At 46.8% G+C, this 25,290-nt stretch overlaps 3 protein-coding genes across 4 annotated transcripts; 1 reads left to right on the top strand and 2 right to left on the bottom strand.

Moving 5' to 3' along the window:
• Positions 1–7,625: 7,625 nt before the first annotated feature.
• Positions 7,626–11,432, bottom strand: LOC127343394 (phragmoplastin interacting protein 1). The gene is made up of 5 exons (XM_051369527.2): positions 10,836–11,432; positions 10,146–10,289; positions 9,531–9,693; positions 9,015–9,061; positions 7,626–8,932 (listed from the first exon to the last, which is right to left on the bottom strand). Exons 1-5 carry the CDS (start codon positions 11,399–11,401, stop codon positions 7,846–7,848), a joined length of 2,007 nt encoding a protein of 668 aa, XP_051225487.1. The 5' UTR covers positions 11,402–11,432; the 3' UTR covers positions 7,626–7,845.
• A 21-nt stretch (positions 11,433–11,453) lies between these two features.
• On the top strand, positions 11,454–13,221 carry LOC127343404 (uncharacterized). Its single transcript, XM_051369536.2, has 3 exons — positions 11,454–11,762; positions 11,865–11,922; positions 12,883–13,221. Exons 1-3 carry the CDS (start codon positions 11,482–11,484, stop codon positions 12,940–12,942), a joined length of 399 nt encoding a protein of 132 aa, XP_051225496.1. The 5' UTR covers positions 11,454–11,481; the 3' UTR covers positions 12,943–13,221.
• Positions 13,222–15,165: 1,944 nt separating this feature from the next.
• Positions 15,166–21,306, bottom strand: LOC127343412 (glucose-6-phosphate isomerase, cytosolic). Of its 2 annotated transcripts, XM_051369545.2 has the most exons (24): positions 21,236–21,306; positions 21,018–21,089; positions 20,838–20,914; positions 20,673–20,754; positions 20,506–20,553; positions 19,848–20,003; positions 19,668–19,764; positions 19,531–19,573; positions 19,206–19,273; positions 19,012–19,096; positions 18,884–18,932; positions 18,628–18,700; positions 18,479–18,539; positions 17,318–17,384; positions 17,182–17,238; positions 17,037–17,090; positions 16,820–16,948; positions 16,657–16,720; positions 16,475–16,548; positions 16,339–16,392; positions 16,164–16,232; positions 15,781–15,870; positions 15,558–15,665; positions 15,166–15,426 (listed from the first exon to the last, which is right to left on the bottom strand). In XM_051369545.2, exons 2-24 carry the CDS (start codon positions 21,066–21,068, stop codon positions 15,379–15,381), a joined length of 1,704 nt encoding a protein of 567 aa, XP_051225505.1. In that variant the 5' UTR covers positions 21,069–21,089; positions 21,236–21,306; the 3' UTR covers positions 15,166–15,378. The 2 variants fall into 2 exon arrangements, with proteins under 2 accessions (XP_051225505.1, XP_071682288.1); XM_071826187.1 differs by lacking the exon at positions 21,236–21,306 and having other exon boundaries at positions 21,018–21,107.
• Between the last annotated feature and the right edge of the window lie 3,984 nt (positions 21,307–25,290).

Raw genomic sequence — 25,290 nt, 5'->3', positions numbered from 1 at the left:
TCTCCTACAGGTGATCCATTTGCCCGGGATACCGTTGAGGAGCACCGCAGACATAGAAGTAGAAAAAATGTTGTCCATCCAATCACACCAGGGTACAGGGAACCCTCTGGCCTCCATAACGCGCCTCAGACTGCCCCAGTCAATAGAGTCGAAAGCTTTTGTGAAATCCAGCTTCAGTACGACCGATGGCACCTTCCTCTTCTGGCAGCATTGGACCATCTCCGTCGCATAAACGAAGTTTTCCGAGATGCTCCTTCCGACCATAAACCCAGATTGGTTCTCATCAATCAGCCCGCTGATTTGCTGCTGCAGCCTTGAGGTAAGGGATTTGCAAATTGTCTTCATAGAGCAGTTCTGAAGAGACACGGGGCGATACGAGCTGGGAGCCAGCACGCCGTCGGCCTTGGGCAGGAGCGCAATATGCGCCCTGTTAATGCAGCCAAGGTCAGCGGTGCCGGCGTGGAAGGCCCGGAACAGCTCGAGGAGGTCATCACGGACATGATCCCAGGCGGCACGGTAGAAGCTGGGCCCAAGACCGTCAGGGCCGGGGGCGCTGTTCCGATCCATCCCCCAGACGGCGGCCTTGATCTCCTTGAGCTCGAAAGCCTCCACCAGCGCCGCCCCGTCGACACGAGCGGCACCAGCATAAAGGGCGTCGAGGTCGAAAGCCCAGCTCGTGGGCCGAGGCTGGCCCAAGAGGTTGGAGTAGAAGTCGAAGAGGAGGCCAGCTTTGCCTTCGTGGTCGACGACGTGAGCGCCGCCCGTGTCCAGGGCCCTGATAGAGCAGCGGCGAAACCGCTGCGAGGCGCGGGCATGAAAGAACTTCGTGTTCTCGTCCCCTTCGCGGATGGCCCGGTGCTTGCCGCGCTGCTTCCAGAAAGCAGCCCGCTGCTTGATGGCGAGGGCAAGGGAATCACGAGAAAGACGACGAAGAAGCAGCTCGGCACCTGAAAGAGGACGCACTTCCTCAAAGAAATCAAGTAAGGTAAGCAGGAACTTGCAATTATTTTCTCTAAGAGGGATGTATTGATGCGACCGCTTCCAAACCTTAGCAGCGAACCGGAACCTCTTTACCTTTGCAGCGACCACGGCGGCGGCATTGCGAACAGGAACGGGGCGGGACCAGGCGGGGATGGTGGTGGGAAGAAAGGCAGCGTCAAGCAGCCAAGAATTTTCGAAGCGGAAGACGACGGGCGAGGGGATGGAAGTCGCAGCAGTGACCACAATGGGGAAGTGATCGGATGTGGGGCGGTGGTGAGACACGAGGGAGGAGTTTGGGAAGGCTAGGTTCCAATCTTGGTTGAAAAAGGCTCTATCAAGCCTCGCCAAGACCGGAGTAGCCTGGCCGTTGGACCAGGTGAAGCGCCGATCGAGGAGTGGGAGCTCGAAAAGCGCAAGCGAGTTGATCATGGTGTTGAAAGCGTCGGCGAGGTTTTGGTGGAAGTTGGAGTTGTTTTTCTCGGATGGGTGGCGGATGAGGTTGAAGTCGCCTAGACAGAGCCACGGCCCCGTGATGAGCGGGAGCAAGGCGACCATCTCGGCGGTGAACTCGGCAGTGAGGCTGTGATCCGACGGCGCATAGACGTTAGTGACAGATATAGAGACGGCGGTGGTGGTGGAGTGGAGGACGGTTGTGAGGCTGTAGGTACGGTGGATGGTGGAGTGTAGGGAGAGGATCCGCGAGTCCCAGGCAGTGACAATGCCACCCCGGCTCCCGTCGGCGTCCAGCGCAACAAAATCAGAAAGGAAAAGGCTGAGGTTCCCCCGGGGGAACAGCGTTCTGATCCCCCGGCTCCTCCGTGTACCACGCGTGAAAGAAAAAAAAGGCCCACCACGACACCAGCTCACGTCCCCAACCACCCAAATCTTATCCTATCGCAACGTTCTCCCGTCGTCTTCCTTCCTGGACCTCCACCTCCCGACGCACGAGCTCCTGCCGCGGGGCGTCGGCCTCCGCCTCCACGACCAGACGCGAGCTCGCCTACCGCCGCCGGCCTCCGCCTACGCGAGTCGCGGAAGCTGACCTACCGCCGCCGGCCTCCGCCTCCATGGGCTGCGGAAGCTCCCCAAGGATGCGCCTCCGCTCCCGGCGCCGCCCACCTCGCGCCCGGCGGGCATCCGGCGCGGCCATCCCCGGCCCTCCTCCTCTCCCGCGCCGCCCCAGAGCTCTATCCATGGTGGCCTCCCTCCCCTCCTCTCCTCCCGCGCCGCCCAGAGCGCCATCCAAGGAGGCGACGCCCACTCGATCTCCGGTGCAGGATCCCGCTACCCCCTGGCGTGTGCCCATCACGCTGTTTGAAGGGAGCTCCCCACGCCCTGCCCTCATCGCTGGTCAACGGGAACCTCTCCCCTCGCCATAGGATTTTTATTTTTTTCGCTACAATTGTTCAGCGGTTATGCTAATATCGAACAATTTGTTTGCTACAACCTTTTTTGCAGCATCGCTTTTGTGGATTTCATTTCCACGAGTAGGTCTTTGCTACATACCAATATTTTAATTGCTACTTTGGTTTTGTGGTTTCGCTACAATATTCTATTTTGTTGCTACAATCTCTCCGGCGAGAATCCATTGAAATTAGGATTTGCTATTTTTGTTATAGGTGTTTGCTACAATAGTATATTTTTCTGCTACAAATTCTCCGGCGGGTCTCCGGCGAGTCTCCGACGAGGTTGCTTTTGCTACAATAACAAAAAAGGTTGCTACAATCTTTGTGTGTTTTTGCTACTATAGCATATATTATTTGCTACTAAGTCCCCGGTGAGGTTTCTGGTCGGTCTTCAGCGACATCTCCGGCGAGACTCCGGCGAGTCTCCGGCGAGATTCCGGCGAGGTCTGTGTGTTTTAGGTGAAAATAGAGTTTGCTACAATTGAACCGTTTTTTGCTACTTTGGTGCATCATGGTAGCAAAAGTGGGAGAGAGGGCTGGTTGGTTTGATCTGACGGCCGAAAACGTCTCAGATCTGTTGATCGGACGGTTGGGGACCCGGGGGATTAGATTTCTAATCCCCCGGGGGACGCCCAGCACTCCCCAATCAGAAAGGTAGCGGGGAAGGAACGAGCGCGCTTTGGCATTGTCCAGAGCCGCGAGTTTCGATTCTTGGATACACATAACAGAGGGAGAGGCAGTGCCGATATTATCAGAGACAATGGTGCACTTATCCGGATCACCCAAGCCACGAACATTCCAGGAACAGAAAAGGAGTTTTAAGAAAGCTAGATTATCCATAAACCAAAGTAAACACCGAGGATACAACGCACACACAGAGGACAGAGCTGAACCCATACATGGACGACGCACAGACATGGGGATGGAAGGAGACCCTAGGCAGGACAACGAGCGAGGCGCAGCCTACAGACACAGCGCGGCGGACATCGTTGATGCTAGGTAAGCTGCTAAACATCGGCACCGAAGTTCACCATGGCAGCCGCGCCAAAGGCAGCGGACCCAAGCTGGGACGCAGGCTTCATTCCGAGCGGCTTTTTGACGGCATCAAGGATTTTCTCCTTGTTGACGTGGGACTGGAGAGTGGCGGTGCAGCCCTTGAGCGCGTCTTTCAGCGCCCTGAGCTTGCAGGCCCTGGTCAAGATGGTGACATGCTCAGCCTGTTCCTTCAGCGCGAGGCGAGCACTGGTTTTGCGCACCGCGGCTTTGCATGCGTCGCGTTTGGCACGCGCCTTCTCCTTGCGGCGGCAGCGGGAGGAGCCAAGCACCGTCTCCCACTGCTCCTCGTCAGCCGTGTCCACGTCCAAGCGAGCGGCGCTCCAAAGAGGAGCAGCAGCAGCCGGAGGCGCTGCGCTCCGCGGCGGGGACACCGGCGCAACGCTCCGCGGTGAGGACGCAGGAGAGGCAGCCGCGGACGTCGGCGGCGCATGCAGCAGCAGAACACGAGGCTCGGGGAAGAGCGACAGACGGTCCATGGGGCCGTGGCGACGCGGGCTGTACTGGCTGCCATCGTCAGTAGGCGCTTGGGGCGAGGCTTCACCGCCACGCAGCCCAGCGTGGTGCCCGAGCAGGAAAGGGAGGTTGCGCGGGAAGGGAGGCGGCGGCGGCGGCGCGAAGTACCTGCGGTACCCGCCGTCCTCGAAGGAGTGGTGTGAGGTGCCGAAAACCCCCATGGGTTAACGAAACTGCATAAGCAGGAACCAATCCAAAGCGGATATCTTTTTTTGTTCTGCCAATGGATAAAGAAGGCAACTGAATCTCTCCATCTGTACCAATTCAAGAAAGTAAGTTCTCTGCCATGATGAGTGAGCTGTTGCTCTCACAAGTGACAGACTGGGTGAAGCAAACTTGCTTTTGAGAAAGAGTTAAGTCACTGTCAGAGAAAAGAGCAGCAGCGAGTTGCTGCGTTTAAGGCTGGAGCTCGCCCAGTTGGGGCCTCCCTGGCCGAGAGAGAGAGAGCACTTCGCTTCTTGCCTGGATTTTCTAGGATTTTGGTTGCTTTCTCCACGTCCGTCGCCACCAGTGTGGTGCTCACTGATCTGCCTCCAAACCCTAATCAAGTTGGAGTGTTTAGCCTAGTTAGCGCAATGACAACGATATACATGTCATCACACGCACAGAGCAAGTGGTCAGTGGTGATTGAATCAGATGTTAGCACTCACTAATAGTAAGCATACTATCAGGTCAAGATTATGTGTTATGTCTGATGAATCCTCTAAAAAATATACCTGCTGCTCACTACTTGAGATTCTTTAGATTACTAGTACATCGATGACAATGCGCATCTGTTCGTTACGTCACGTCATATAATGGATGCGATGAGAGGAGCCAGGAATTAGCAAAGGCCACTTGGCAAGATAGTCCTTTGTGCACCCTGAAGCAACACAATATCCCTCGGTGCCCACAGATACCCTTAACTCAGTATATTTTTTTATAAAAAATAGAGCAATTATGCTCTGTTCACCAGCTACCCAGTTGCTCTAAAAGATTCAGATAACGAACACATTTTCCAAGAAACAGAAATGGCAAATTTACAGTTTGCTAAATATAGAGCCATAATCTACATGATGATGACGATTGGTGGTTGAAGACTAGAGTTCTAGTTGTCCCTGCAACCTAATCCTATTGGCTTAGCCATAATAATCACCAATGACAGCACATAACATATTACCTTATGTGTCCTTCTCAGGCCTCAATCTGAACTTGCAGCTTGCGATGGGTCTGCTGCCGTTCCCCGCATAGTTGAGCAAAGATAGAAATTTGTTCCCTATCATACTACATGGCTAGAATAAACCCACTGTTTACTGTGGCATATATGTTCCAAAGTAGAAGCTTGATTCTTCATTTGTTTCAAGATTCAGTGGCACGTTCACAAGAGATCCCAAAACTCCCATATCATCTTGTCAAACAGCTGACTCGGATATCCCAAGACTTCTGTGTCCCCCGTAAGTTTCCATCTGACATCAGAACTTGTTCTACGTCTGCCATTCACCACATAATTGAGCAAAGATAGAACTTCGCTTCCCTTTCCGAATAAAGAACTAGAGCAATGCCGACTATTTGCCGCATAAATGGTCAATAGTAGAAGTTTTCTTCTTAATTCCCTGCAAGATTCAGCAACAGCTGCACTGAGATCACAAAAACTCATGCATCATCATGTCAAACATTGTTTAAAACGCAGCTTTGTTGCCCAATGATCAGACTAGCTAGTTACACATGTTTCTTGGTACTGCAGTATCGAAGCACAGGTTTGATACACTTTTGGAGAAAAAATCTCATTAAGTGATACATGCTGAGCACAACATGCATCAGTCGATGCAGAGGCTGGGGTTGCTCCCCCATTTCGAAAAAATGCTGAGCACAATATGTATAAATAAAGTATACACTAAAAATGTCAACCATCATTTCTGAAGGACAAAAACTACTAAAGAGATGGTAAGTGAAGATTAAGGCGCCAGGCGGTTTCAGTTTTCTGCATCTATGGCCACTGAATGCGGAAGATTCTTCCAGTGAAGGGACACTACTTTAGATACTACTGATTGATTGAAAACATTGGCTACATAATATGATATTCAGGCGTTACGTCACAGTTGAAACTACGGTTTCAGGTTGCGAAAGGGCATTATATTCCTTGATGACTCATAGGGGGCAAAATTAGCATCAATTGTGCAACCCCTTGCTACTTAAGAGCCAGCATCTTAATTTTAATAAATCGACAGCTACTAATGATTTTCTTCATTGATTTATTTTGACAGGCCTTGAAAATTTGAACTGGACTGACAAATCAGAAAGCAATGGCCTATTATAAGCTAGACAGTAGTGGCCTGTTTAAAACCTAAGATACTACTTTGTGATTCAGTTAGCTTACCATGTTCTATCCACTTCCTTTCTGTTGTGGTGCAGCCTCAAATACAATAAAACAATACAAAAATAGCATGTATGGAGTATTAAAGTAATTTTGAATCGTATACTTTGTGATTGTAGTGCTGTGATGCAGCTAAGCATCAGTGCAATTATTTTTATCCATTGAAAGTGAAATAACTGAGCAAAGCCCACAGAGGTAACAAAAATAGATTTCCTATTCAAGATTCGGTAAGAATAGATGGGTAGTAAGCAGGGATTCAGAAACCAGATACCGGAAAATACAAGACTATGACGCCTCACCAATACAAAATATCTGCACATAAGCTGTTTTGTTAACCAAACAGGTTCGGAGATCAAAATTGAAATTGTGATCTGATTTTTTCCTGGTTTTAGGAATCTATGTACAATATTACAGGTGTCGAAAATCCCCGCAGGCGACAAAACTGCCTTAGTGGGAACCAGAAAATGTGTTTTTTTTTGTTATTGTTGTTGTTGGTGTGCCAATGGATAAAGAAGACAACTGAATCTCTCCATCTTTATCAATTTAACAAGCTGTTGCTGTCACAAGTGACGAACTGGATGAAGGAAACTTGCTTTTGAGAGAGTTCAGTCACTGTCAGAGGAAAAGAACAGCAGCGAGTTGCTGCGTTTAGGGCTGGAGCTCACCCAGTTGCGACCTCCCTGGCCGAGAAAGGGAGCACTTCGCTTCTTGCCTGAATTTCCTAGGGTTTCGGTCGCCTTCTCCACGTAGCTCACCACCAGCGTGATGCAGACTGCTCTGCCTTGAACCCTAATCAAGTTGGAGCATTAAGAATGATCAATGCGTGACAAGCATATACGTACATGTCATCATACACACAAAGCAAGTGGTCAGTAGCGATTGAATCAGGCGTCAGCATCCAGTAGTAGTAAGCAATATTAATTTGTTGGTGATTGAATTAGATGTCAGCGTCCAGTAGTAGTAAGCAGAGGCTGGAAGAAGACTCTTTTGTGGGTTTATCATCAAGAATTAGTAGAAGCTTCCATTTCCAAAAATAAAACAAAAAAAATACTTTGCACAATCTACCACTCGTATATTTTTTTGGTTCACCAATTCTGTGCAATTTGAACCAATTCCTTTTTGAGATATACCTTTGAAACCGAACATTAGTATATAGTAACAAAACAGCGGTATCACAAAGAAAACTCTCTGATACAAGATGTGCTTTTAAATGTTTTGACAGATAGATATAACGCATTAGAACAATATTATTACTGGTATAAGTAAGCTGGAATTTGGAATATATGATGCAGCCAAATAAAAAAATCCCCAGAAAGTAAATAAATGAAGCAGTCAAAATTTGACAAGGGTAAATGGAAGATACAACACTTCTTTGTTGCATACACGATTGCCCTCTAAAATGATTTATGATCATTCTATAGAGGACATGCTACAGAGGAACAATTTCTTCTCCTTTATATGAGATTTTTTTTTCGTGGGGTTCAAACGATGGGCACTACCTATCAAAATGCAACTGGTCCACCATAATCATTTCAACTAAGCAGCTGCCTTGTTGGGGCATTCTGATGAGAGATGACCAGCTATTCCGCATTCATAGCACGTCCTTCTCTTCTTTTTCTTTGGAGGCGCCGAACTTGTATCGTCACTAGACTTCTTTTCACCAGAAGTGGTAGCAGGTAATGTACTTGAGTCACCAACAGATTTAGCTTCATCGAAATTAGTTTCAGTAGCCTTCTTGTTGGGGCAAGCTGACGAAAGATGACCAGAGATGCCACATTCATAACACTTCCTCCTCTTCGAAGGTGCTGAATTTGATCCATCGCCTATTTTATTTTGCTCATAAGCAATTGAAGGTGCAATTTTTGGTTCATCAAAAGTCTGTGTGTTAGAAACAACCTCAGCAGCACTTTTGTTTGGGCAAGCAGATGACAGATGGCCAGGAACGCCACATTCATAGCATGTCCGCCTCTTCTTTGATGATGTTGTGGCTGTGCCAATATTAGCCTTATTTTCATCACCTATGGCTTCAGATTCAGAAGCCTTTTTGTTGGGGCAAGCTGATGATAGATGGCCAGGAACGCCACATTCATAGCACGTGCGTCTCTTCTTCGACGATGCTTCAGCTGAATCAACATTAGCCTTCTTTTCACTAGGTTCCACTTCAGAAGCCTTCTTATTAGGGCAAGCAAAAGAGAGATGGCCAGGAGTACCACACTCATAACATGTACGGATCTTATTCTTCGATGAATCTGAGTTTGCATTGTCATCTGATTTCTGGGTTTCTTTCTTGGGAACGGCACATCTAATTCTGACTGGTCTCCCCTTAATCACGTTCTGGTCAAGCCTCATAGCAACGGCAAGAGATGTACTATCAGAAAAATCAATATGTGCAAAGCCTTTGAATTCACCTGTCTCCTTGTCTGTTCCGAATCGGATGGCTGAGATCTTGCAATCAGAAAAGAACCTCCTCAGGTCATCCTCTGTTATGTCCCACGCTAGGTTTCCAACATACATCCTATTGTATCCCTCTATCATCTTTGGTGCAAAGTCTTCCTTCTCATGGTTAGATTTGACTTTTTCCCGGTTAGCTTTGTAAGGCTGGACTTTCAAAAAGAATCCTCCCCTGTGATGGTTAAAAAGAATGCTATCATTTATGAATTACAATTTAAAAGAAAGATGGGGATACATTAAGGTAATGTGCTTACATATCTGCACCATCAAGAGCTAATGCCCTTTGTGCAGCCCCGTCAGTCTGCACAAGAAAACATAGTCAGGCTCCAACATCCAAACAATGATATTGGGCAAAAGCACGCTATGATGAGACATATGCATGACTTATGATAGAAAATTAAGAGCATCTTATGATGGTATCAAGCTGACTCCAATGGATTATGTAATATTAAATGGTTGGTAAAAGCTTTGCTAAAAAGTAGTAACAAAAAACACAAGGGTACACAACAAATTACCACCAAGAGCTTATAAAGATAAATATGTCATAGACGTTTTGGAAATTAAACCTACAATTCAAGATTAGAACAGTGAACAAGTCAGACTGCCATCTGTGCAGAATTAGTTAACACAAACGCCAGCGTGACCCAGCCTTCAACATTCAGTACACTAACAAGATGTCTTAGGTTGTTTGATACACTTCCGAATTGAGCATACCTACATGAACAGTAATAAGAAAAGTAGAGCAAGGGATAAAAGGTTGCGGAGCTGACCTTGAATGTGAGAATGGCAATACCCCTGAATTTCCCGCTCTCAGGAAAAGTCATGCAGTCCAGTGCAGTGATACTGCCACATCCTTCAAAGAAACTTCTAATGTCATCCTCAGATGAATAGTATGGGATGCCACCAACATACACCTTCTTTATACTTTGCCCACTGAAACAAAGACAGTAAAAAATAAAACAACTTTTGTCGACAAGGCCAACATCCTACAAGAAACTAATCTCCATCCTGTGCACCGTATTCTTACCAGTCCAATGAACATACAACCAGGAAGCAATACAATTAGTCAATTACCATATCATTTCCCAAAGAAACATGGGAGGGAGAACTTTGTCACAAAAAAATCAGATGATCAAGCAATTTTCTATGTATTGTGGAATGAATGCACTAGTCGAGTCAACAGCAAAGCTAGACAGTCCAAGTTCAAGTAACACCTAAATGTATTCTAAGTCACTATATGTTAATGTAGTCCCTTTAACTATTTCCTGAAACAGTGTGTTGTCTTAAAAGCCACTATCCGATAATTTCTTTAGTTCTCACGCCTATCCAACAGGAAAGGAAGTACTCGAACACCACAACACCTATCTTCGAAAGCTTCAACTCACCTATCGTGCGACACAATCGGATTGTCAGATCCAGCTTCCTGGCTTGCCTCTTCTAACTTAATTTTCACCACCTTTCCCTCCACCTTTGCGATATCTAGATTGTTCGCCTTTTCTTCCACTACTGCGATGTCTATATTATGTTCACTGAAACAAGGGCAAAAAAAACATTCCTCAGCTAAGGTCAATACAAGGATCACAACAGGTAAATAATAACACCACGGACCACCCCACACACATCAACATTCCATCCGAGAAGACATCACTAGAAAGCGATCAAATGTACTGTGGATGAAGAATCAAATAGTCTCGCTTCATGAACAGTTAAAAGTGTTATCTTCCAGCATGGCAAAACATCGTAGTGTATACCCCCCGAGTCCCAGACCACAACCAATCCAGATAGTGAGACAGCTTTTGTGTACGAGTGTATTATTATGGGATGCTTATGAATGGCAACGCTAAATGGCTAAACAACCGAAAATCCACTACGGCCCTTGCAATGATTCATTGTTTACACAGCTACTCTGAACTCGGCTCACACTGTACGAACTCCCTATGAAGCTATCTCTGTTTTTCTTGTTTTCTCTCATCTTAGCATCAACAAATTCAACATTGCTTTCTTACTTCAAGTAATCTAACAACAAATGGGATAGTCGAGCACAAAAGCACCAATCTCTCGAAAAAATAACTCACCTATCGTCTGGCACGGCAGGATCAGCGCCGGCCACTTCCGACTCCTGATCCACCGCCGCCTCCTCCGCGTCGGGCTTCTTGCTCGCCGCCGCCTCCGCCTCCAACAGCCTCCTCACCCTCCTCTTCTCCTTCTTCTCCTTCCTCCTCTCCTCCCTCCGCCGCTCCACCTCCGCCTTCAGCGCCAGCGCCGCCTCGTCCACCGCCGGCTCCTCATCCGACTGCTCCTCCTCCACCTCCTTCTCCGCCTCCCCCTCTTCCTCCACCACCACCGGCGCGGGCGTCGGCTTCTTGGGACGCTTAGGCCGGGCCCGCTTGGAGGACACCAGCCGCACCTTCAGCTTCTTCACCTCCGCGCCGGCCCCCGCCTCGGCGTCGCCGCCGGGGAGCAGCGTCCGTATCCTCTGCTTCAGCTTCTTGCGCGCCAGCACCATGGCTGCTGCGGCGGCGGAGCTGGAGGCGGCGGCTGAGGTTTTTGCTCGAGTGGCAGAGGCAGACGGCCACACGGCAAGGTTTATACTTGGGCCGGGCTGGTACGGGCCCACGTGGGCCGGCCCATAACGGCCCATCGGATTCGGACGGTCTCGCTCGTCTTACCCTAGTCCGCCGTCGAGCGGCAGAGGCCACACTAGTTGAGGAGGAGGAGGAGATGGCCGGGAAGGGGGCGGCGGCGGCGGCGACGGCGGCGAAGTGGGCGGAGGGGTACCCGTGGAAGGAGAAGCTGGCCAAGTACAAGGGGGAGCTGAGCAAGGGCGTGTGGGGGTACTGGGAGCTGGGCGCGTGGAAGCCGCTGGGCATCAGCGGCCGCCAGCGCGCGCGGCTCCGCAAGGAGGTGCTCCTCGCCGGCGAGGACTGGACCTACGACGCCCCCCGCGGCGAGATGCGCACCAAGCGCAAGGGCCACAAGGTCGACCGCATCGCCGCCGAGAAGTGAGCACCCATCTTCCCCCGCCCAATGCCTCCTCGCTGTGATCTTGCGCCGTCATCCTCCTCTTCTGCTCGGTGCTTGATCTGGTCTGGTTTTTTTTTCAGGCGTGCCAACACTCTTGAGCTGATGAAGAAGATGCCCCAGATGCTCCTCGACTACAAGGTTTGTTGTCGCCTCCTCGTCTTGTTTCCATTGCCATACAGTGTCTGCGCATTGCATTGATACTAGCATAGCAACCCTTGTGTATAGCCAATTAACCATGCCATTTCATGTAATCATTGTACTTACTTACCCATGCATTTTTTCCAGCTGATTGTGGTAGCTTGGGTGTGTTGATTTGACTGCAAGTGTCTATTACTCGACTGGAAGTCGGTATTAGTGAAAAGATGTTCCTTTTTATTCTATCACTGATGACCCTTCGGTGTACACGCCATCTATCTGCAATACTGAAGAAGAATGTAGAGATGTTGTTTTGTAACATTCACAAAAAATCTCAGATTTGTTGGCTTTGCACTGAACCATGTATAGAAAGCCGGAATAAGTTAGGCAAAAGAGATTTCAAACCTCCTAGAGTCATGAGCAATCTACTAACTTTCCCATAGAACCTCCTAGAAAATCAACATTTAGACCCCATTTCTCCCAACTGCAGCTTATCTCAGCATCAGATACGTATGCGAGTCCATGCCTTCAGTTGCTGGCATACCATTTTAATAACCGAAATTCAGCATCAAAAACGAGCTTCTACTGTAGATTTTTTAAAAAAAAAATGATACAAGCCCAGTAAGGCTGCTTGTACAATTAGCACAAATTGTTTCAGTTAGACTGCTATTATTGTGATGGAGCACTGGTAATAAAGATCTGTGTTGATAATTATATTCCTGAACAATTGTGCACTATTGTTTATCTTATCATGCATAAACTGGTAACGGCTCAATTTGACCAGAAAATATGATCGTTTGATGGTTACGCTGCTAGTTTTGGTTGAGCTGTTACCGAAGTGCTGCATACCTTTGTGTGTTTCAAGAATATGTAAATCTGCGATGAACAATAATGACTATGGTATTGTTTCATGCCTCAACTGAAGCATCTGACAACTGTTTGATTGAATCGTTTTTTCTTCAGAAACGTAGATGGGATAAAAAGATGAAAGAGGAGGAAGCGGCCGCGGCGAAGGCAACATAGGGGAACAGCATGCCTACCGTTTTGTTGTTGCAAGGGGGGAGGAACTGGAATTTTGGAGAAATAGCCTGCAAACGCTGAAAGTAGCCTCCCTTTTTGTTTGCTGAGACCAAACTCTTGATTCTCACATTCAGTATGTTGTCTTCTTGAATAAGGTTGAACGTGATTCAATGTAGGAAGTTGAGTTCATAGGATGACTTAATGGCTTGTGGTATCTTTGCCCACCTGAGCCTGTCACACTTTGTAATGCAGATTTTTATTTTGTTTATATGGTCCCTAAAACATTGGTCTTCCGGTGTTGCTCCATCCCACTGCCTGCCGTGGTTTCATTCAAGTTTGATACCCTGGAGACAGGTTGGAATTCTGAGCACCTAACCTGCTGGTAATCAAATATTCAGCAAATCTTTGTTGGATCAAGATCATCATTTCTGTCCTGCACCCACCATAGCCAGCCCTCATCCGATTCTTTATCCTGCCAACCAATCGTTTTTGAAAGAGGGTGTGGAGCAGAGTTAGCGTCCAACCTCGGCTTGATTCATGTCTCACATCTTAGGAGAATTGTTTGATTCATGTCTCACATCATAGAAGTATCTTGGGCAGGACCGGCAATCTTCTCTCCTTTTATTTACTTTGTTGGGATATAATTCAGTATGATTTCGTTGTTGCAAGTATACACTTGAATAATCACTCAATAAATTTACATGAAATTAACAAGGGCACGGCCATACTTAGATACTTGACTCTACATCAAAGATATATCGATCAAATATTTGCTGCAGACAACATCCAAGAATTGATGTGAGCGTCTTTCAGGTATCTACTTTCCATCATTTGAGGTACAAAAATATTATCTTTTGCAAGCTCTGCGAAACAAGGAAACTTTTATGCACACCTCAGTGTTATACAACAGCACCTGCAACGGCATGAAACAGCTATGGCCCTTAGAGCATGTCTAACAGAGCCCTCAAACTGGTCAAACCCTCAAAATAACTGCCATTTTGAGGCCTGAGTAGAAAAACGGGCGCAGATCAGAGCCCTCAAAACTGTAAACCCTCAATTTTTTTTGCAGGCCGAACCCTCAAGTCCGATGCCAACCTGCAGCAGCGAGGGTTGCAGGCAATTTCCCAGGCCGAAGCCCTCACACGGTCAACGCACGCACGGGGAGGAAATTTCCTCCCGCCTCCTCCTTCCTCCTCCTCCGCCCCTCGATCCGCCGGTGTCGGCCGCCCGATTCGGCCGCCTCCCCGCCGTGTCGCCGACCTCCTCCTCCGCCCCTCTGCCCCGCTGCAAGCCGCCCCGAGCTCGGCTCCGCCCGTCCCCGCCTCCCCACCGCGCCGCCTCCGGAGCTCGCCGTCCGCCCCGCCTCCCGCTGCTGCCCCGCCGTCCCGAGCCCGCCTCCCGAGCCCGTCCCCGAGTCCCTCCCCGCCGCGTCGCCGTCCGCCGCCTCCACCCGACCTCGCCTCCGCCCCGCCGTCGGCCTCGGTAAGTTGTTTTTTCCTTCTTTTTTTTTGTTTCTTTAATGTTGTTTAATTGTTGTTTGATTGTTGTTTAATTTGTTAACAATAGGAGTTGTCGGATTTTCCCGATTGGTCGTCTTCGGACGATTCGGACATTGAGGAGATGATAGAAGACGATGACACGGAGATGATGGTCGTCATTCTCGCCGTGAAAGATCTTGAGGATCGCAAGAAGTTGCTGGACCAAAGGAGGGGGTCGCAGATTGGGCGCCTTTGCATCGAGAGGAACCGTGCACTCGGCCACGAGCAACTCATGCAAGACTACTTTGCCGAGGTACCGACATACCCACCTCGCCTCTTCCGTAGAAGGTACGGCATGCGCCGTACTTTGTTTGAGAGAATTGTGAAAGATTGCGAGGCCAACTCGGAGAATTGTGAAAGATTGCGAGGCCAACTCGCATTATTTCACGCGTAGAAATGCTGCCGGTGCCATGGGATTTGTTGTTGATTATTGTTATGTTTGTTGTATGAAAGTTGGTTGAAATACATGTTGTCCAGTTTTGAGGGTTTGAAGGCCGGGGCGCAGATCAGTGCCCTCAAACCAACCCTCAAAACAGAATAGAGATTTTCAGCCCTTAAAACGACAATTTCTCAACCCTCAAACTGGTTTTGAAGGTTGGGTTTTTGAGGATCTTGTTAGACATGCTCTTAACATCTCAAATGACCAAGTAGGGGTTTGATTATGGATAGACAAACTGGACAGCATACAGATTCAAACTTTAACCATAGTTCCTTTAACTTTTTGCCACCAAATCCATGTATTTATTTCATTGTCATGATAATTTACTTATTTTTCTCAAGTCGGAGGAAGAGAAACTTCAAAATTACAGTACAACCGAACTGGTTGTGACAACTCAAAACAAGAAAGCTTGTTATGCCACAAGCGCAACCTAGCTTGTCAACTATAGTTCTCAACGTCAGCTCAAACTTTTGGCAGTACCGTGGTGTCATATGGGATGGATGGCTCGACCTACAAAAAAAAAACAATAAATCTAGTGTTAGAACTACCAGATTCCCAGGGTGAGAACTTCAGTAACTATGATCAGGATTTGGGATATGGTAGATGATGGAGGATAGCTAGGCTGGCAAGTGGGGACATACCGCAAGATACCGTGCCAGCAGACTTGCGCTGCTGGGGTTAAAGCCCTCTACGGGCTTTCCTTCCATTCGTGATGCATGCAGCTGTTTCCTCACTTGAGAAGCCAGTGACTGAAACATCAAGTTCCATAGATAACACAATCAATATCACAGACCCAGATGAAGACAACTTTGCTTTTGAATCAATAACGGAAATATCGGACGAAGTAATATATCATGCACATACCTTGCCCAGTTCCACTCCCCACTGGTCAAATGAGTTGATTCCCCATATGAAACCTTGAACTGCGATCCGGTGCTCGTAAATGGATAAAAGCTGAAAGGTACAGACTATATAAGTACATTTACGGAAACAGTGACAACAGAATTTGGAGAGCCTTGTACAATATTGGAAATGGCAAGTAAAATAAGAAACTGCACAGGGACATGAGTACCGATCCAGATCTTACAGAATAATTTATGTAAATTATGCATTTGATATAGGCTTCATATAAAGGTGGAACAAAAACAGCCTATTTAGAGAGCTCTTATATTTCGGAATGGACGTAGTACTATTCAGGGTTGAAGAACCTGCAACTTCAAATAGTTTAGAGAATGTAATTGGCATACCTGTCCAATCTCATAGGCAGATAATGAGGATAGCAAGAAACTCAGTGATGGCCGGTTGCCCTGAAAAGTCTGAAGAGAACAAAAGGACAAGAATGCTCAGTCAGAGAGAAAACATGTATGGTGATCAGCTTGAGCATTGGAATAATCACATAAGAAATAAGTGAGCCATTATCACCTTATGAGGGATAAGATTTTCAGAAACGTTCTCGCTGCGTAATTGTTCAGGCGTCTGAAAAGATGCAGTCAACTCTAGTAAGAAACCAAAACAGTTCATGAAACATGTGTGTCCAAAATACAGTTGAGCCATTTACCTTTCCATAAGCAAGCGCATCAGGCTGAGCAAAGAAATTGGACATCAGCTCATCATGATTGCTAACAGTTTCCCCTGAGAAAGATGTTGCGTGCAAGTGTTTGAAACGCTATTTATAGAACCAGGAGCATAACAGGCTGCATCTTAATATTTAACTCCGAAGGAGATATTTCAGTGCAATACCTTTCAAGTAAACAGGCTGCTGGCTTTTTATGACGCCAATAAAATCACAAGGAATAACTCTTCCCTGGAAGAGTGGGCACAACCATTGTCAAGAAAGGTGCATATTCAGTGAACAAACAACTACCTCTTGGCAATATTACTAGAGGAAGAGACAAAATACTACCTGATGAATTAATTGATAGAAGCTGTGTTGCCCATTTGTTCCAGGTTCACCAAAATCAATTTCACCAGCCTCATAGGGAAGGCGAACACCATCAATTGAAACACCTTTTCCGTTACTCTCCATGCTAAGCTTTACAACGTAATGTGCAAGTGTTATGATTAAAAAGCAACAAAAGAGAAACTCCAAGATGACAACTGTTAAAAGCAATGTAATGTACCTGTTGAATGTGTGGTGCAAGTTTCTCAAGTGCTTGAGTATACGGCAATATTGCCTAAAAAAAGGAAATACAATCAAATAATCACATAGAGAACTAGGAAAATTCATAACTGGGAATAACAAGGCAATGGAACAGTGTTGCTCACTCTAGCCGGATATCCGAGAAATGATACATTCCACACACTCAGCAAACCAAGGAGTACCTAACCAGAAATGAAAGACCATGTTTACAAGAATGGTTGACAACTTGGCATCACTAATTCCCATCAAAAACTGACTTACAGGTATATTTTTCTCAAATGAAGATGTGCGGAAGTGATTGTCAATGCTGGAAGCACCTTCCAAAAATCTTCAAAAAGAAAAGTCAAAACAGGATCAATGACCATGTCACTTTACTATGAAATTAATTTCTTTTCAGACTTTGGAAATGTCATTAACATCTTGACAGTAAACAAAGTTGAACACAGATAGTTGGACATCGGAGATATTCAACAATTTTATTTAACCCACCAAAACTAGACTTTAAATATGAGGAGGGGATTTTAACCTTTCCAGTTAAAAGTGGATATATGGCTTTATGCTACCTGGATAAGTTATCCTAGACTCAAAACCATCTAGCATGTGTTTACTTTGGATGTTCGAGTAGTGAATTATTTAATACCCTCGAACCTGTAGATAGATACTTGTAACGTTCCAGCAGAATCTTACTTATCCTATCTTCTTTTTATATACATGATAAAGACAAAAGGAAAGATAACATCCTACACAAATTTCCTCAATACTAAGGACAGTGCAGCTGGGTCAATACATTTGCTGGACAAAAGGTAATACGTTTGCGTGTTTTCGTCTCAGAAATTTCTTCTTTTTTAATACTCACGAGATTTGATCAATAGTAATGAACACAGATGTGTAGTAAACTTCCGTAAAGCACCCATGATCTTTTTACCGTTTTCATGAATGATAATGCATATATGAAGTAGTTGCAGTATGAAATAGCAAAGGATATCCTTATTCAAACAGGGGTCCTTCTTTAGGGCTATTGAAGTTTTATTTACTCTTGAGTCAAGACAAAGAGTTACAACCATTTCGAGATTCAGAATTTATTTTAAGAATAACTTCTTGGTAGAATTTAGGTAACGACACTTGGGTCATGAGTCATGACACTAACTTATTGACCACACAAGGTGTGACAAGTGTTAGCATCCTCTCAGCTTAAATTCCATACAATTGTTTATTGACATGCTCTCCCATCTACTCTGGCCCATAGAACGGAACAAGGTACAAGAGCGTTTACCAGTCATGAAAATAAAAAATAATAACTTGCAAAAACTTGAACCTACGTTATGCAATTCAAACTTCTACTGTGTTGTTACTTGTACTGCTTCCCTATTGCAAAAACTTGGTATTCACTTCAGGGTGCAAATATAGTTTAAGATAACATACTTCTGCACAATCGGAAATCCATACTGAAGAGATAGGGGCAGAACACCAACAGCACTGCAAACTGCAACAACAGACAAGAATTATTATTATGATAAAAGAGCATAGGATATAATGGTAACTTTTTAATTCATATAGAAAAAAGTTCTCACCACTATAGCGGCCGCCAACCCAGTCCCAAAATGCAAAAGCATTGTTAGGGTCGATACCAAACTCCTTGACAAGCTTTTCCAACAGAAAAAAGGCACAGGTCAAAATTTATCACATTAGAATCATGATCTCGAGGAATGATATGGCATTACAAAAGCTCTAACAGATTAGCCAAACAAATAGTACTGAAACATGGAAAATGTAATGATGGAGTTTCGAAAACGAATATGATCGTGTGAAATTTGGCTGGAAAAGTACCTTCAGATTAGTACTGACAGCAATCATGTGTTTGGAAACGGCCTGAGGTCTGAATCAATAAAGTTTACATAAATGGCTGAACAACAAGGGTGCAGAACGGGGCAAAAGAAGGTATTGAACAGACTAACCCAAGGGAAGAGACGATCCACTCCTTAATAGTTCTAGCATTTAACATTGTCTCGGCTGTCGTGAAAGTCTTTGAGACAACCACAACTGCACATTTGTTCGATGATAACGATTAGAACTTCTGACAACATGTGCAGAATCAGAGAGAGCATCTACGTAAGAGAGTTTATACTACAGGGTGGAACGTGATGATTACCAAGAGTGGTTGCAGGATCTAAGTCTTTGATGCTTCGTGCAACATCAACTGGATCCACATTTGCAAGACTGCAGCATAACCAAAATTGACCATGTGTTACTAGATGAAGAGTATATCGATTGCTCAAAAGAACAGGAAGTCAAAAAAAAATTTAGGCACTCAATCACAATATTCAAGAAACCGCTAGGAAGATTGCATGAGTGTGGTACAAAAGGTTCAATATTCAGTCACATTCTAATTCAGAGCAATTTATAGTAAGTGTCTAACACAATGGGCGCGCAGATGCAGGCAAATGGAAATACAAAAACATGTCTCAGGTACTTACAATCTCAGTTGTCGCCCTTTGGCAGATTCTGCCGCTGCTGGGTCTGCAAATTAGTAACGTTTTCACGGCATATCAGATCAAAACTTGGTAGTAAATGTCGCAGTTTAGAGAACCTATCGAGTAGCACAACTGTTTACCAGTCTGAAGAGCTGTATGCACAAAGAGAGGCCCAAGGAAGCTACCACCAATTCCAACCGAGACAACATTTGTCAACGGTTTTCCAGTTGCCCCAACCTGCAGTTCCATAAACAGCAGCGATCAATCTTTACCGCCAGTGCCAGTTTTTTTTTAGGTTCAGATTTTTTTTCACAAATTACCCATGATCCACTTCTGAAAGTTTCTGAGAACTGCTTGATTTTATCTATAACAGCCCAGACTTCGGGCACCACATTGACCCCATCACTGTTGATGACTGCATCCCTCGGAGCCCTGAGAGCCACATGGAGCACCGATCTGTTCTCGGTGGTGTTTATCTGACAAACAAATCATCAAATCAAATCAAATCAGAGATCTTATCCATCCACTCCAAATGATATGTAACGAGCCGGGCAGCTTGAAATATAAAACCGTTCAGGACTAATAATTGTATCGTTGCCCAAATTATTCGTCCGGGTGATCTGTCAAGCTTTCATATATAAAGTGATTTATGCGCAAACTTGATTAACATAAGCACACGATGTTGCACGACAAAAGACATGTTTACAGGGGAAAATAACAAGTGCATCCTGAACAAACAAATCGTCGAGTCAAATCAGAGATCTTATCCATCCACTTCAAATGGTACCAGATGATTAGCTGGGCAGCTTGGAATATAAAAACGTTCAGGACTAATAATTGCATTGTTGCCCAAATTATTTGTCCGTGTGATCTTTCAAGCTTTCATATATGAAGTAATTTATGGGTAAACTTAATTAACATAAGCACACAATGTTACACGGGCAGCAAAGACATGTGGTTACAGGGCACGACAGGTACCTTGTCACCGCTGAACATCTTTTCAATCTTCTCCTTGAGCTTGGCGGCCTGGGACAATCCGAGCATACATATGTCAGGTCACTATACAAACGGGCATGCTGATCTGTTCAACGAATAGAAAGGTGAATCATGTGTGTTTTTTCGTCATGGAACAAGCGCGCGGTCACCTCTGCCAGTTTGAAGAGCTTGTCCACCGTCTCGGTGGTGGCCTGCTGCCTCGAGTAATCGAGGTGGATGCCTTCGAACTCCCTGGCAAAGCAGCTTAATTAGACACGCACGCACGCGCAGGGAGGGGAGCAGGGAGCACGGCGGAGGGAGGGAGGGAGGCTTACGCTGTCATTGCGTTGCATCGGTCGGCGTCCGCCATGAGATCGCGCAGGTGCGTCTTGTGGATCGCGCCGACGTGCGCCTGCGGTCACGAAACCAAACGGTGAGGGCGGGTGAGAGCCCGACTGGCCGGCCGGCAATCGAATCCAAAGGGGATAAATCCGGCGGCGTGTGAGGGAGCGCACCTGGAGGGCCTTCCACTGGTCGGTGTCGGAGATGAGCGCGGGGGACGCCATGGCGGAGCACCGGGGTCGGGCCTGGCGGGATTGAGGCGGAGGATAAGCTGCCGATTTGAGCCCAGACAAAAAAGAAAGAAAAGGGATGGGGTGGATTGGGGAGGAAGGAAGAAAGAAGAGAAATTGTGGATCGCGTCGAGGCAGGGAGAGGAGTCGGAGGCACGTACCAATGGAGGATGTCGACGGCGGGCTGCCGGAGATCGGTGGCGGTGGAAGGGGGAGGAGCGGCGGAGGAGACAGGACAGGGGAAAAAGCGGTGGTGGTATGGGTATATGTATCGGTAGAGCTAGCTCCCTGTCCGTGCCGTATTTCTGGGGTGGCCCACCTGCCAGAAAATGGCTGGTCACCATCGTTCAATTTTTTTTTGTAAAAAAAAGAGGAATTGCCGGATTTGTTTATGTTTCTGTGCACGTCATGCGGCGACCGGCCGTAGTGATTTCGTAGTTTTTTTAGAAACCGTGGGCTGCTCCTTTTTCTCTCCACCGTGGGCCGCTGCCTGGAAGCGCAGCCATGGAGTCTGGCTGGCTGCTAGTTTTTCTTGGGAGAAAAGAAGGTGGGCCGGGGTCTGCTACATGGCGATAGCCACAGGTGCGGCTACAAACCGTGTCCATGCTCTTTTCTAGATGAATCAATTTGTGGTTGGTCCCGGTCCACCACAGTTTAAACTTCATGTTTGACATTTTAGTGATGGAATATTCTTCAGTAGGAGGTGATGTTCTGGTTGACAGCGAGACGTCTATTGACTTCATCAATCTCAAGACTCATCGGATGAAGTTTCTTGGACGTAGTCTCTCGGAGATGATCCTGAGGGTAAAATGTGTGTGCGTTCATATGGGTGAGTTACTGTGTTGAACGTGACGTTTCCTCATGTGCCCTAGGAAGTGTGGCTTGCCGCACGCTTTGACCATCGTTGATCTGAATTTGTGCAATTAGAAAATATGATCGGGTACAAGTATCGCAGATATCACTAGGGCTGCAAGCGGAGCTACTATATGGGACAGATTGCTTTTCGAGAATACACCCTGAAAGGTGTGTCAATCATATAGAAGAAAAAGAAAATAGTCAGAAGACCCATACCACAGAATCCGTGTTATTAACTAAGGGTGACACATCCCAAAAGAAAGCCTTATCTCCGTCCATCCACGAGTGCAGAAGCGGCTCAGGAAAACCAAATATCTCCGAGCGGAAAAGCCTAGCTAAACGTCATCTCTGAAACTCCTCCTTGGTTCTACATCTAATGGCACCCACCTTAGGCCTCGCTCCGTTGAGCATCACGTAGTTGTGGTGTCTCCGGATACACCAGAAGACCAAGATCACCGCCGTCCAGAGGTCCCTCCTCGACGCCCTAGGGCAGGGCAAGGAGGACCACCGTTGTAGGAGGTCAGTATCCACTGCCGACCGGCATCCGCTCAATCTTCCCCCACCTCGACACGGCCCAAGCCCAGACCTCATGGGTCACCACACAACCAAGCAGAAGATGTTAGATCGACTTCGGTTGTTGACCGCACAAAGGGCAAGCCGTGTCGCTACAGCCCATTTGCGGTCCAGCAATTGTTCCTCGCAACGAGCCAGTCGAAGAACTTGCAATTGTAGTGGGCTCTCGACCGCCATATCTCTGTGGAGACCGGCGCCAAAGTGGTCCCAGCGAAGAAGGCGCTATACGCTGATTTGGCGGAGAAATTGTCGTCAACCATCCCACGCCACACAAAGGAATCATCTCGCTCCGGTGAGAGCTGAAAATCAGAGAGGATACTCCAAAGGCGAAAGAACTCTGGCACTGCGGCACTCCCAAGGTTCGGACCGCAATCGCAAAGCTACTCACCACTGAGGCCCTCCTTTACCGTGCGGGAGTGGATGCGTTGTTTCGCCTTCGACCAAATTAGATGCCACGTCTGGTACACGAGCGCCATGGATCCAACGGTCCTTACAAAAGAGTGCCCTCTCCCCATTGCCCACCGCAATAGTCGTGGCAGACTCAAAAATGGCCCGGGGGAGAGGGGGATCCCCAGGTAAAACTCAGCCCACGCCTTGGTCGGATCCGGCCTCTGAAGCCACGCCCAACAACATCGCAAAACCACATTGAGGAGGTGGAGGTTAGGTATACCCAAGCCTCCGCAATGTTTCGAAGAGGCGACCTTGTCCGAAACCACCAAGCAGTGACGTCCATTGATGTAGGTCCTACCTTCCCACATGAAACCACGACAAATCTTCGGGAAAGCTTGCAGGGTTTTGGGTGGAATATCCAAGAGGATGGGAATGGTGCTCGGAGTGGTCTGCACGAGGATCGTCCTACCACCACGGTTCAGTGATACGTCTTCGACGTATCGATAATTTCTTATGTTCCATGCCACATTATTGATGATATCTACATGTTTTATGCACACTTTATGTCATATTCGTGCATTTTCTGGAACTAACCTATTAACAAGATGCCGAAGTGCCAGTTGCTGTTTTCTGCTGTTTTTGGTTTCAGAAATCCTAGTAAGGAAATATTCTCGGAATTGGACGAAATCAACGCCCAGGGTCCTATTTTGCCACGAAGCTTCCAGAAGACCGAAGAGTCAACGAAGTGGGGCCACGAGGTGGCCAGGAGGGCAGGCGGCGCGGCCCCACCCTTGGCCGCGCCGCCTGTCTCCCCGGGCCCTCGCGTCGCCCCGACCTACCCTTCCGCCTACTTAAAGCCTTCGTCGCGAAACCCCCGCATCGAGAGCCACGATACGGAAAACCTTCCAGAGACGCCGCCGCCGCCAATCCCATCTCGGGGGATTCAGGAGATCGCCTCCGGCACCCTGCCGGAGAGGGGAATCATCTCCCGGAGGACTCTACGCCGCCATGGTCGCCTCCGGAGTGATGTGTGAGTAGTCTACCCCTGGACTATGGGTCCATAGCAGTAGCTAGATGGTTGTCTTCTCCTCATTGTGCTTAATTGTCGGGTCTTGTGAGCTGCCGAACATGATCAAGATCATCTATCTGTAATTCTATATGTTGTGTTTGTTGGGATCCGATGAATAGAGAATACCATGTTATGTTGATTATCAATTTATATCTATGTGTTGTTTATGATCTTGCATGCTCTCCGTTATTAGTAGAAGCTCTGGCCAAGTTTTTGCTATTAACTCCAAGAGGGGGTATTTATGCTCGATAGTGGGTTCATGTCTCCGTGAATCTGGGGAAGTGACAGAAATCTCTAAGATTATGGATGTGCTGTTGCCACTAGGGATAAAATATTGGTGCTATGTTCGAGGATGTAGTTACTGATTACATTACGCGCAATACTTAATGCAATTGTCTGTTGTTAGCAACTTAATACTGGAGGGGGTTCGGATGATAACCTGAAGGTGGACTTTTTAGGCATAGATGCATGCTGGATAGCGGTCTATGTACTTTGTCGTAATGCCCAATTAAATCTCACTATACTCATCATAATATGTATGTGCATGGTCATGCCCTCTTTATTTGTCAATTGCCCAACTGTAATTTGTTCACCCAACATGATGTTTATCTTATGGGAGAGACACCTCTAGTGAACTGTGGACCCCGGTCAAATTCTCTATACTGAAATACAATCTACTGCAATACTTGTTCTACTATTTTCTGCAAACAATCATCTTCCACACTATACATCTAATCCTTTGTTACAGCAAGCCAGTGAGATTGACAACCTCGCTGTTTCATTGGGGCAAAGTACTTGGTTTGTGTTGTGCAGGTTCCACGTTGGCGCCGGAATCCCTGGTGTTGCGCCGCACTACATCTCGCCGTCATCAACCTTCAACGTGCTTCTTGACTCCTACTGGTTCGATAAACCTTGGTTTCTACTGAGGGAAACTTGCCGCTGTGCGCATCACACCTTCCTCTTGGGGTTCCCAACGGACGCGTGTCGAACGAAAAGACAATACGTCAACCACGCGCATCAAGCAAATTTCTGGAGCCGTTGCCGGGGAGATCAAGACACGCTGCAAGGGGAGTCTCCACATCCCAATCTCTTTTACTTTGTTTTTGTCTTGCTTAGTTTATTTACTACTTTGTTTGCTGCACAAAATCAAAATACAAAAAAATTAGTTGCTAGTTTTACTTTATTTGCTATCTTGTTTGCTATATCAAAAACACAAAAAACTTAGTTACTTGCATTTACTTTACTTATTTCATTATGTTTCCTTTTAATTTTACCGTAAAAAACATGCCGGTAGGGCGCGGGTCTATAATTGGGAGAAATAATATAGAA

Source organism: Lolium perenne, chromosome 1 (genome assembly GCF_019359855.2).
Source record: "Lolium perenne isolate Kyuss_39 chromosome 1, Kyuss_2.0, whole genome shotgun sequence".
In the NCBI taxonomy this organism is placed as follows: domain Eukaryota; kingdom Viridiplantae; phylum Streptophyta; class Magnoliopsida; order Poales; family Poaceae; genus Lolium; species Lolium perenne.
This window is presented reverse-complemented; position numbering and strand designations above follow the sequence as displayed.